The following is a 13,571-nucleotide window of genomic DNA, read 5'->3' on the forward strand; positions in this document are numbered from 1 at the left end:
GTTGGCGAGCCCCAGGAAGGATTGAACTTGTTTCACAGATGTGGGAGCGGGCCAAGCCAGTATGGCCTTTACCTTTGAAGGGTCCATACCAATTCCTTCTGGGCTAAGGATGAATCCTAGGTAGTGAACAGAAGTAACGTGAAACAAGCATTTTTTGGGTTTGGCTAAAAGTTTGTGTTCACAAAGTCGTTGTAATACTGCCTTTACATGCTCTTCATGCTTTAGAGGATCCTTGGAAAAAATAAATATGTCATCCAGATAGACAATGACGAAGAGGAACAACATGTCAGAGAACACCCTATCCATAAAACGCTGAAAGAATGCGGGAGCATTAGCTAGTCCAAAGGGCATGACTAGATATTCATAGTGACCAAAGGGTGATCTAAAGGCTGTTTTCCATTCGCCTCCTTCCCGGACACGGATTAAGTGGTAGGCACCCTGGAAATCCAACTTTGTGATTATTACGGCGCCTCTCACAGCTTCCAGGATATCCAAGATCAGGGGCAGTGGGTACCGATCTTTGAGGGTGCATTGATTTAAGCCTCGATAGTCGAGGCAAGGTCTGAGTTCCTTGGTATCCTTCTTGGGAATGAAGAACAACGAAGCACCCGCTGGAGATTTCGAGGGTCTTATGTTGCCGTTTTCAAGATTGGTGTCTAGGTATTCCCAAAGGGCCTTTTTCTCAGGTTCGGAAAGAATAAACATTCTTCGAAGGGAATTACTGCTGAGGGATCTGTATCTATGGCACAGTCTTCGGGCCTGTGAGGGGGTAAGGCTTGGACTATGGCAGTAGAAAATACATCAGTATATCCCTGATAGGCCTCTGGAACATGTATGATATTGGAAACCATGAGTGGTGTTTTTTGGTCTCTTGGTTGTTCTTTAGGAGGTGTCGAGGAGGGATCCAAGGATAGACAGTGGGACATACAGAACTCTGAGCCCAGGAATAATGATCCTGCTGTCCAATTGATATACGGATTGTGCTTTTGTAACAACGGCATACCCAAAACCATGGGGTAATGGGCTAACTTAATGATGTCGAATGTAATCCGCTCTTGATGATGGTTTATGGAAAGTTGGATCTCTTTAGTCTGCAGGCTTATGGGTCCTGAAGAGAGGGGTCTTCCGTCAATTGCTTCCACCGGCTGCATGGTGTTTCGTGTCTCGTATGGAATATGATGAGTAACAACCCAGTCTTGATCAATGAAAATTCCCATAGCTCCGCAGTCCACCAAGGCCAGAATGGGATAGGTCTTGTTCTTGGAGGGCGACAGGAAGGCCTGTAGTATCACCAAATTGTTTTGTCAAGGAGAGTTCAAGGATTGAATGGATGTGGAGCAAAAATCCTCTCCCGACACCTTGCTCCATCTAGGATCGGGAGTTGGCTTTTCCCGAACGCCGTGGAGGGGCTAGAGCGCATTCTCTAACAAGGTGTTTATCCGAGGCACAATACATGCACAGGCCTGTGTGGATCCTTCTCATCCTTTCTTGTGGGGAAATAGGCCCACGGAAGGCTCCTATTTGCATGGGTTCAGGATCTATGTCAGGGGTTGGGGCATGATCGGTTTTTACAGAAGTCTTAAGGGAATTCTTTTGAAAGGGTATCTTGGTCTTTCTTCTTTCATCCTTTCTTTCCTGGATTTGGAAGTCTATTTGCATGGCTAGATCCATAAGAGCCTGGAATGAGCTAGGACGAGCCACCCTGGCTAATTCGTCCTTAATATCCTCGTTTAGACCCCTGCAAAATTGAGTGAAACTTGCTTCTGAGGACCAATCCGCTTCCTTGGCCAGTTGTTTGAATCTAGTAACGTACGTTAGCATATCCTGAGATCCATGTCGGAAATCAAGTAACCGTTCCTGAGCACTAAAAACCTGTTCTGGGCAGTCGAACATAGTCTTGAGTGGCTGAATGAATCCATCATAATCATCCAGGAGGGCATATCCTGAGTTGACTAAGGGAGTGGCCCAGGTCAACGCGTTCCCTGTGAGGTGCGAGATTATGAAGCCCACCTTCGTCCTGGAAGTTGAAAAATAATAGGGCTTAAAAGTAAAATGCACCAAGTAGGAATCCAGGAATCCACGTAAGGATTTTGCCGAGCCATCATATTTGTCTACCACTCCACCCAGTAACACACTGTCCTTGTTAGCGGGGTTGCAAGACAAAACAAGCTGCTTTAACGCAGCATTCTCAGCTTTTAAGTTCTGTACTTCAGTTGTGAGTTCTTGCATGCCACGCATAAGGTCCTGGACTTCTCCGCAGCAGTATCAGTGTCGGTCATTGGGCGTCTCAAACTGTCGTAAATCTCCCCCGTCTCACCTGGGATCGCTTCTTGCTCTGTTCTGCTGGAGGATTCCTCTTGTGGATGGATCGGGTCTTGTATAGGCTTGCTCGAGTCACATCCGGCTGCATAGCGCGTTCAGAGTTCCGGGAAGGTCACAGTTCCAGGATGTCCAGGAAATAAGTAGCGGTCGCTAGGGTTGAGGATTCCGGGAGCAGAATTAGAGGGAAGGGGTGAAAGGAAGGAAGAAGGAACCAGGAAACTAGGAATAGTGGATTCGCTGAACAGCACACACACGCCAAGTCACTACCTAATGATAGCGTTGAGACGCACAGGGCCGCGGGGGCATGACCAATTTATAGAACGTGCCGTGTGCGACGTGAAGGCTGGTGCGTGGCAAGTCACTTGGCACGGCCATGTTGGGAGTAACAAGGAATACAAGCCCCGTCGCGATAAGGACCAGATAGTCCAGAAGGGGCAAGTTCTATGGGTCATGACAACATAAGAGGAGCAGGGGGAGGAGCTGTGATGCTTTCATTTTAATCCAACATCTATCTTAGACATGGAGATGCCGCTAAACCCTCCTCATGTCCCCGCGATTTCTTGCCATCAAAAATCATCCTAGAGAGCATCAAATTATTTGCCCAATTCCTTAGGCGATTTGCCAACTCATCGTTTCTGTACAATCTAGTGCCTAAAGAGTTCAAAGATGTGGTGGTAACACCTCTTGTGTAGAAACCAGGGCTGAATCCAAAAGTTCCCTGTAATTTGAGAACACGTACTAAGACCCCTTTCCTACTTGAAATTGTAGACAAAATAGCGGCGGCTCCACAAATGCATGACCATCTTGAAATATCAGAATCTCTGCATGCAAAAAACTCATGGTTCAGGCGAAAACATGGGAAGGAAACCACACTCCTGGATCTGCAAACACAGATGTTAGGTGCTATTGAGGCAACTAAAGCCGGCATGTTAATTCTCTTGGACTTCTCTGCGGCATTCAATTTACTTGACCACAGATGCCTACTGAGAAAAAGTGTCAGATGCAGGAAACTGTTCCAGAAACACCACTGAATGGCTGAAATTATTTCTGAATAACTTCAAGGATTGGCTGGAGGGACGCTACCTTGGAACCAATTCATAAAGTATATGGTGTACGGCAGGGTGCATGTTTGTCACCCACACTTTTTAACATCTATAAAAAGCCACTATGTAACCAGATGGAACAGATGGGCCTCATCTTTACTAATTATGCAGACAACATCCAACTTTGTGATGAACCTTAGTGGATTTTATGAAAAAGACACAGAAAAGCTGAATAACATATATGGCTCTATAAAGAATTGGATGCGTCTGGACAGTTAAAAAACCTATGGTATTTGGCTCAGCATGGGCCAGGGTTAAATTGGGGCCAGAATATGTAGTCTTTGAAAGAGAGGGCAGCTCAATCCCCTTGTCAGATAACGTCAAATCTTTAAGGCTATGCATGGATGCTTCAGTGGGTGCCACAGCCAATGTTGATGGTGTAGTGAAGAACTGACATCATTATGTTAGAGTCTTACGGCAAGTTGCGCCATTGGTGACGCATAAAAACTGTGAAACACTAGTAAGAGCTATGATAATGCCGAGGCTGGGTGACTGCAAGGCCCTGTTGGTACAGATTAGCAAAGAATGTCTACAGAGACTACAATTGGTGCAAAATGATGCTGTGAGAATTGTATATAACATCTCAAGAAGAGATAACAACACAAAGATGCAAAGGGAACTGCATTGGCACCCTGTGACTGCTAGGGTACATTTCATAGCCCTCCCACTAACCCACAAATGTATTTACTGGGTAGCCCTGAGATGCTTGGAGCAAAGGCTAGACCATTACACTCAAGTACTAGACAATACCTCTCGGTCCCAAGGGTAAAAAGTTCAAGGGGAAATGGAAGATAATTTCCTGTTCTAGGCAGGAGAGAAAACAGGACACTTTCAAGAAACAGTTGAAAACCCTGCTATTTAAATAAGCTGCCGGCTATTTGCTTACAAGCTACATGTTTGTCCCGTCTCAGAAATGTCCACGTGTCTGTTTGGAGCCCTGAATCCCAAGGGCTACAGTGCGGTAGAACCAAATAAATGATAATTAAAAAGAAAATAGTTTGCCTTTGCATTTAGCAGTTGGCATGATGCTTGATCTTACAAAATCCATGGGTGCTTTCACCTGATTCATGGAACCGTGCAAAGTGAATTTTTGCAGTGCAAAGTCCAGCCAAATTCTGTGCATAGTCATTTTTGCAGTACAAAATGACTTTGCCCGGACTTTGCATGGTAAAAATGCACTTTGCACGGTTCCATGAATCAGGGTTTGTGTAGGCAGTGCAAAGAGACTTTTCAGCAGTGCAAATTCACTTTGAACCAGGCAAATATTCCATGAATCAGGCACTTAGTGTGTACATGTGCTATCAGACATCTTTTATCAAAGTTTAAGTTAATACTGCATATATGTTAGCCCAGATAGAAACCAAAGAAACATCATGCTCGTTCCCAGATGTGATTGGCATTTTTAGTTCTGTGCTTCCTAGTTTTGACTTTGCACACCTGCCTACTTACAGAGATGAATGTGAAGTCTTAATCAGCCCTCAGACAGGATTGATTGGCTTCGCCTTACTGTCCATTATATAAAAAGTTGAACCAGCTTGACCAGATATGGTAGAAAAGAATGTGTCTGGTGTCATTAAAGGCAAGGTATGTCTGGAGGCAGCTTTCTCTCTTCAGAAGAATAATTGCTCTGCCCAAAAATTCTCTTCATGAGAATCTTAAGGTTGCTATGACAGCAGGATCTGTACCATCGTTGAATGAGCTTAATGAACGGATGTGCTCAGTGTTGGTGTATATTTGTGCATCCGAAGAGGATTTGATTCTTAGACCGGGGTATGCTAAAAAGATTCTGTTCAGGTCGCATTGGGCTGATACTGCTGATTGTATTTATTCGTACACAAGCTTTGCGGAATATTCTAGGTTTACCCATGCTAGGGAATGTCTGCCTCTATATATTCAAAAGTGTCCCTGCTCTGTTATACGTGTGAATTTCATGCGTTTCAGGTTAAATCAACTACCCGTCGATGAGAAAGTTAAAAGTTGGCGGAGCATGAATATGCTGGATGTGTCAAAAGGACTAAATAATAAATATAGGTTTTGTGGGGTAAGCAACACCCGTGAAACCCTGAAACATCTGGTAGTTGAGTGTACGTTCTTTATTAAAAAACGATCTGGGGTTTTCAAGGACAACGCCATTGAATGTTATGAGGTATCGAGAAACTTGTTTTGGTGTTGTTGTATGTGGGGCACTGCTATTTCCTTAGTTTTATCTCTGAATCACTTTCTTCTATTTTTAATTTCTGAATTGAATAAGAAAAATGTATCTTTGGAAGTATAACAATTTGTAAATTGTAAACATGTTTGTATCCTATTCCTCTTGTGTTTTTGATATTATAAGATGTTTTCTGTTGAATGGTATATTATTCTTTCATTATCTCTTATCCTTTCGTTTTTTGTATTTTGTTGTGTATGATTTTTTGTAAACTGTAAATGCAACAATAAAAAAAAGAATGAACACTTGTGGTAACTCATTGTTACTTAGTTAATGTTCTTTGAGCTCAAGACTCTAAGTAACAGTATATGTGTGTGTGTATGCTGTAAGGAGAGGCAAATTGTGTGTTTTATAAATACATCTCCCCACACAACCCTTCACGGGCAAAGAGAGGCCTCCCATATGACTGTGTTTGTCTTTTTGTTGCTTTTTCCCCACTAGATTGTCTCATTTGTCTTTGCACCTGTCTTACCTTTCCCGCTAAACTTCTGTCTAAAGTACTTTTCCTGCAAACAAAAGAAATTGGGGATCATGCATTGTTAGAACAAACCAGCAGGGAACAAATCTGGTGCATATTTTCTTACGAACAGAAGATTATTTATTTTGCTGTTTAAAGCATGGACCCAGCTCGAGAGCAGGCAAGCGCTGTACAGAGTGCGGGTAGACAGCGTGTGGGAAGGCACCTTTTAACATTAGCACAGTACTGCGAGTTGTGGTCTGTGTGTCATTATGTCTGTCCAATGGCGTTATCCTTTGTCAGCTGTTGAAAAAGCCACGTTTTGAGAGATTTGTGAAACTGGAGAATAGTGTGGGCATTCCCAGTCGATAGGTTCCAGAGGGTGGGTGCGTGACAAGAGAAAGTTTGATTGCAGGGCTTCTCGTTGTGGACAAGTTGTGATTTGAGCTGGTTGGATGATTTGCTTCACGAGGAGCATATGCCCAATTATGCAGAGATTATCTACATGGTATGCTGGTGTACTTCTTGTGGCCGCTTTTTAGATGATACATGCAGTCTGTCTTGAACAGGGCGCAAATAACAGGCCTGGCATGCACGAGCCTGTTATTTGCACCCTCCACATTCCCATTGAGCCCTCTGGGGGCTCAAATGGGAATGGGGAATGGTATTTTCAATGGGGACTTACCGGTCCAGCAAAGGTCGGACTACACCGGTAAGTCCCCATTGAACTAGACCGGTGCCGGACCCGTTATTGGTGGAAAATAGCACCATGACTACCACCAATCTCGGAATGAGGCCCTATATATCAGAATCTTTGAGCAGTGTTCCTAAAGGCTCCATGTAAAGGTTAAAAAGGATCTTGGAGTGGATGGAGCCTCGGGAGACTCCACAGGAGACTGGGAGTTAGTTATAATGGAACATGTTCATCTGGATGACCTGGTGTTTACCCGAGAGGTGGGAGGTATACTAATTCAGGACAGTTAGTGCTAGAGAATCCCATCCTGTCTGCGAAGAGGGATAGGGGGATGCTGTGGACCACGGTTTTGAATACAACCAAGAGTTCAAGGAGGACAAGGAGGCATGAGGCACCCTTATAAATGAATTGCAGAGCATCATCCATCCATGTCTCCTGCTTCCCATCTCTTTGACACTTTACATGGGCAAGCAAAGAGATGATCACTCCTTAGAAGTCATTGGACTGAAAGAGAAAGGGAACCAATAGGTGTAATGTGTATAATTAAACTAGGACAAAATGGGGAATGGAAATGAGCATAAATATCCAGCCTCAATCTACTGGCCTGGAGTTATTAAAGTGCCAGTGGCTGCATTACTTGTCGGTACATTTAGCACAATGTTATATTTTTCCCTAGTCCATAAGCTCTTACTTGAGTACGCTTTAAGCTGCACTGTGCACATTTTTGTTTCTATAGGGCCTCATCAGGGGTTTGGTGGTATCCCAGCGCTCATTGCGCCCGGGATACCGCTCAGCGCTATTAGCGTTACCGCTACTCAGTCCAGCACTTTTAGTTCCGGAGTAGCAGTACAGCAGTGAGCCCCTATTCCCATTGGGACTGTTATGGGGTGTCGGGGTCTACAGCCCCCGTCATGATAGCGATGCCCCTCAGTGTGGGGTGGCCCGCTGGACCCAGGGTGCGTGCAGGACGCAGCACTTGAAGGAACACACAGACACGGCTTTAGTGTGTCACTGTAACTGCTGAGTGGGAGATTGCTCAGCACCTTTATTAGTGCATGCCACGTGTCTCCACACGTGGCCCCAACATATGACTGTGCCCGAGCCTTGGTGCTCGTGCCCACGTTACAACATTCCATGACAAGGCTAAAGACAAACGAATGATGAACGTTTAAGATGGCAAGTGTTACAACAACTGCTAACGCTGACGCTGACCTAGTGTGTCATCTCGGAACATATATATACACATTCTTAGTTAGGCATGCTACTGTACACACTAGTTATAAGGGTGCACTACCAGGGGTTGGGGGTTAAGTTCATTGTCTCGCGATGGGTGATGCTAAATCCCTTTTCTGCTTGCAGTTCTGGCCAGCATTGATATGAAGCTGTTATACAGGGACTACTTTACACACATACGACTTTTGAGGAATCACTGCATTACCAACATACTTCCTTGGACTGGTGTACACTTGGGCACATATATACATTGGGGTATTACACGCCTATGTGCTTGGTTACTACAAACTTTATCAGTCCAATATTGAAGTGGGGATGGCCCCACTGGCCAGAAAAGCTGCACCGGGGATACCGGGGCCACATCGGCATATGGTCACAGGGCAGTTACTCTGTGTGAGCTCGCCCATAATGAAAAGCGCCCGGCTGTCATCTTGCCATCGGGTCTCTGGCCTGTCTGTTGTAGGGTGGTCCTCCAACAGGCCTGTGTGGTTTTTGTCTCTTCGTGGCAGACCGTAGTCTGGAGTCTTACGGCCCTCTTTCCCCTTGTGGATAGAGGCCAGAGAAGGAAACTCCTTCCATCCCTCACCAGGTGAGAAATGATGAATGGCAACAGGCAGACCCGTGCCCAGGTTCCCCCTTCAGGCAGAAGTTCATACTTGCTATCACTGCAGCAGCAGTCCAACCCTGTTGAGGCTCCCTGCTGCCGGAGTTGGAACTTGGAGTGATCAGGGCCATGCAGTTCCCGGCTCATCCCTCTGCTTCACAGATGGTACTTGCATTGAAAAGGTGGTGGTGATGGCTGCGCAGTGGCCAGGCTCCCCCAGTAGGAGCTTTTCCTGGGCTGCCTTCTGCATAGCTGCATGAGCACTCTGTCCGGGGAGAGCTGCAACCTGACTGGCTGTTGTCCTTTGTGGCCTCCCCCAGGCAGGGGTTCTTCCTTGCACTCCTCTGGTGTACGGCCACTGCCGCAGCAGAGCTTGCCACACTGCTCTCGGGTGTTGGTGGTGACAGCGACGTAACCCGCTGCCTGATACGCTCATGGCCCATTGGCTGCAAGGATCGGCAGTCACTGTAGTCACTTGCATGAAGCCCTGGCATCACCAGATGTTGACAACCTCTTCTTCCCTCCCAGGCAGGTGCTGACAGCAACCTGTTTGGTCCTGGGTCGCTTTCGTTCTCATCTTCTGCCTGACAGCACAAGCACTCTCCTCTGGGAGAGCTGCGGTCGTGTTAGCGTCATTTTCTTTTCATATAGTGTTGGTAGCTGCTTTCCTTCTCTCAACTTCGGGAGAACTTGAACATTTATCTTCTTGCTCCTGTGGTGTGGCGGGAGCCGTGCCGCCTACTGCCTGAGTTGGGGCTACACCCCCCTTTGGGCAGCAGCAAGTGCACCTCTCACACTCCCTCAGGCTGGAGCCTAGCCTACTTATTGTTTGTTCACCGAGTGTGTGGCGGAGGCCGCAGTCATTGACTCCCACTGGTGGGAGATTCAAATGTCCATATCGGCGGACCTCTGTGGTGCAAGTCACGCACCCAGTGTCCTCCTACCTATGGGAGCTGGAGGTAATGCTATGGAGGCCAGCACTGGCGCGGCACTCCCAGGGGGCGGGCATTGCACCCCGGTTGCTGCTTCCAGTCTGTGGCGGGAACTGCCCATCCTGCTTCCTCTTTCCGTCTCCTTTATCTCTTTTTTTCCAGTGTGCACCGACACAGTGAGCTTGTCCGGTCCTTGGTCTCCCTCGTCGCCAGATGTTATGGGGTGCCAGGGTCTCCAGCACCTGTCATGATGGTGGTGCCCCTCAGTGTGGGGCAGCCTGGTGGGCCCATGGCGGATGCGGAACGCGGCGCCTGAAGAAACACACAGACATGTCTTTAGTGTGTTACTGTAACTGCTGAGCGGAAGACTGCTCAGCACCTTTATTGGTGCGGGGCACATGTCTGCACAAGTGGCCCCAACATGTGGCTGTGCACGAGCCTCGGTGCTCATGCTCATGTTACAAACGGGTCTATTGGACCCAATGGGGTTAGTGGCGCTATTACTGCCGGCGGTAACTGCACTGTTGGTAACAGAACCGGAAACAGATGAAAAACGTGCAGAGAGCAAGATTTTTACCTTAAGCAAAAAGCTGGAGGTAATACTCGAAATTTTGCACCCAATAGGGGCAGCCCTTAAATACCGAAGTAATAGCGCTACCGCCACATTTAAGGGCTACCACTGAACTTGTGATGAGGCCCTATGTGTTTTAAAACACTTACTTTTGAAAGTCTGCAATTTGGTTATGCACGGTTGGTTGACCTGAATTTGTTATGGAGAGAATCCCCCTTATTTCCTCGTCCAAACCCCAAGCCACAACCTCTCACACCCACCACCACCCCCTACTCTCCTACCTCCACATAGACATATAGATATACTTGTATATGCATTAGTAATTGTTCAATGCAGCTAAAAGTGTCAGCTAAAGTGCATACATTCAAAAGAAAGTATATTTAACAACAGTTTGCCATATTCAAAATTAGTAATTCATACATTCTGCAGATCCACTGTGTCTACTGTGTTGTGGCTTTTGGAAAAGAAAACGGTATGATATCAAAATTAGCACATGCATGTTATGATATTTGAATAATGTACATTACACTCTTTGATGACAACCAAGGACACGATAAAGTGAAACAATACCAGTACAATACAAAACAATCACTTTTAAAACTTTGTATATCAATTAAGACACAAAAACACACACTCATCACTATTACACTTAAAGGATAGCCAGCAAATAAGATTCAAGAAACACCTTACCCCTTAATGCAACAAAACACACTCCCTTCTATTCCCAAAATAAGCTACAGTTTGGACCATGGCCGTATCATCAGTGCTTCTCCTCATTGCAAGGCCTCCTAGGCCCTTCCTATCCCTAAGGCCTACAAAAGTGGACACATCCATGACCTACCCAACTTTGAGTAAAGTTGAAAAAACAGAAATAAATGCACGGGTGTCTCCATCTCTCAATCACCACAGGGGTGCCATTCACGAAACGCCTTTTAGTCTTTCCATGAAATCAACCAAGTAATTGACAGCCAAAGTCTCACAAAAAAAATGTAAAAAAAAAGTGAAGTTGTTCTTTGGTTCTAGAGGAAGGTTAAATATAGGTCAAAATAAGCTAAGAACATCCTAATTGAAGCTGCCTTTGCAAAGCAAGAGGACTCCATACATTCCCGGATAGGCTGTTTTTATTCGAGTTTTGTCACTGGTGGAGGTACAGCTCCTGCTTGACCGGTCCTGTTGGCCCATGGAGCCCTTAATAGTCTTTGTCTTTATGGTCTTCAGCCATGAGATTGCCCCTAGCCCTTTCCAGGGACAGTGACTGCCAAGACACTGCTGACTTCTTCCATTAAAACATAGGGCCTCATTACGACCCCGGCGCTAAACCATGGAGCTATTAGCACCATGGTCCATGCCGGGGTCCGCCATGGTGAATGGCGGAATTACCGCCCCATTCCAAGGTTGACGGGGCGGTAATTCCCCATTCACCATGGGCCCTTCCCCATTCCCATTTTTGCCCCATAGGGCTCAATGGGAATGGGGAAGGTGCTAAGTACGGTGCCGCAAATTGCGGCACCGTACTTAGCACCAAGGTCCCTTTGCGGCACCCTACTTTAACGCCTGCTAAAAGCAGGCGTTAAGGTCGGGTCCCGCAAAGGGAACTCGTAATGAGGCGTTAAGGGTTTAACGGCGCCGACACCTTTTACGGCGCCGTTAAACCCTTAACGCCAGGGTCGTAATGAGGCCCATAGACTATGCTCTAATCCAATGAAAGAAGAGTTTTAGTCCTATCTTGTCCAAAATGGCAGTCCTCCCCAATACAGCCTTCATAATAAATAACCGTGGTCCGGCCATAGCGATTCTTTATTTTACATCACAGGTCATTCTGTAGTACGTTCACCAAGTACGTGTTATTGCAATTGAGTATCAGGCGGTTTCTGTCCAGGATGGACATGATTTTCCCTCAGTTTGACAGTGTCCCTTTTTCCCCTCAGACGTCCGCCCTGAAGTCTTCCCACCCTGGCTTGGGAACCTGTGTGATCATTGGAGTGGCTGCTGGCGATGAAAGGATCTCGCTTGATCCTATGCTGATGATCACAGGCCGCACATTGAAAGGATCCTGTTTTGGAGGTAAGTCTTCCGGCTGATATTGTAGTTCAGGGGTCTGCAGCCTTTTGCTTTCCCAATGCTTTGGACTACTGAATCCATCAATTATGGACGGTATTGCCAATGATAAGGATTCCTGAGAGACCTAGTCCACAACATCTGGAGAGCTGCAGGCTGCAGTTCCCTACTGCAGTGATCTGCAGCAGTGGCTGAGTTTCATATCTGTATGAGCACGAGGGAGTCATAGGCTAAACACAGGGACATGTAATACTAAAGGTCAAAGCACAGACTCAGACTGACCTACAGGGCAATAGGCCTCTGGCAGATCCAAAAATGCAAACTGCTGGTGCTGTCCGCTTTTTTTTTGGTGAAAGTGCAGCTAGCAAGTACTTCAGTATGCAGCTAGCAGTTTTGACCAGTTTGCAGAATACACATTATTTAAAATGCACGATTTGCATCACATTTTATCAAAAACTCCCCCTTGGGTACTGTTCAAACAGTGTCCCAAAAGGAATGAATAGGCATTTGCAACTGCGGCCCACTTTTTCATTGGTGCCCGGGACAATTCTTTGGCCCAGTCCAACCCTGGCAAAAGATAAGCAATCTCCAGCATCACTTCCCCTTGATGATTGAGCAGAACACTGCAGCATGCCATCCAGGATGGAAGGTTCTTCTTGGCGAGCCACCTTGCATGGCTTACTGAATGGCTAGTGTTGCTGGGCCGATGATAACTAATGTGACTAATTGCAAATCATCATATGAAAACTTTGCATGTTTAATAGTCATATGGGATTCTGATTTCAAAATATCATTCATGAGAAAATCATAATGTGGAAGGATTTAATAGGTACAACATGTCTTTTATCGATGGAACGGGTTCTCAGATCTGTGTACTTCATGTTCTTGGTGCCCCTGAGCTTGTTGGAAACAGTGGAGCACTTGTCTTTCCTGGTTCCCAAGGGAGCCAGGTACGTATGAGGGGCTTTGAGTGCGCCTTCTTCTAATTGCCTGTATGTTATCAGCAGCACTGTACAGAGCCAGCCGTGCTGTTTATTTAGCATGATTGAGAAGAATCTAGCAGAAGCAAAATACACTATAGAGGTAAAACACATGTGATCAGAATGCCGTATAGACTGAGTTTGGGATCATTACTTGGGATAATGACTCCAAGTTGGGGAAGGGTAATTATCTTAATTTATAGATATTAGTACAATTCAGATATAGATTTTGGAATTGTGGTGCTTAACAAAACATTGGTTTAGAAGTGAGATAAGGAAAAAGACGCAATATTTCAAAACATTAAAAGCCATTTATGTTAATTTGGTAACCATTCTGATTGTAAAAATGGTAGAACTGTAGCAGTATTTTTAAAATGTACACTTATTAGGGGCAATATGAAAGCACAG

At 45.8% G+C, this 13,571-nt stretch overlaps 1 protein-coding gene across 1 annotated transcript in view; it reads left to right on the forward strand.

The window, feature by feature from the left end:
• The window catches only part of LOC138515911 (alcohol dehydrogenase 1-like), a 321,818-nt gene that overhangs the window by 190,018 nt on the left and 118,229 nt on the right, over positions 1-13,571 (forward strand). The window contains exon 7 of the mRNA XM_069630674.1: positions 12,054-12,189. Within this exon, the coding sequence (XP_069486775.1) occupies positions 12,054-12,189 (136 nt within the window). The remainder of the gene's footprint in view (positions 1-12,053; positions 12,190-13,571) is intronic.

Source organism: Ambystoma mexicanum, chromosome 6q (assembly GCF_040938575.1).
Source record: "Ambystoma mexicanum isolate Mex_15411 chromosome 6q, UKY_AmexF1_1, whole genome shotgun sequence".
Taxonomy (NCBI): Eukaryota; Metazoa; Chordata; class Amphibia; order Caudata; family Ambystomatidae; genus Ambystoma; species Ambystoma mexicanum.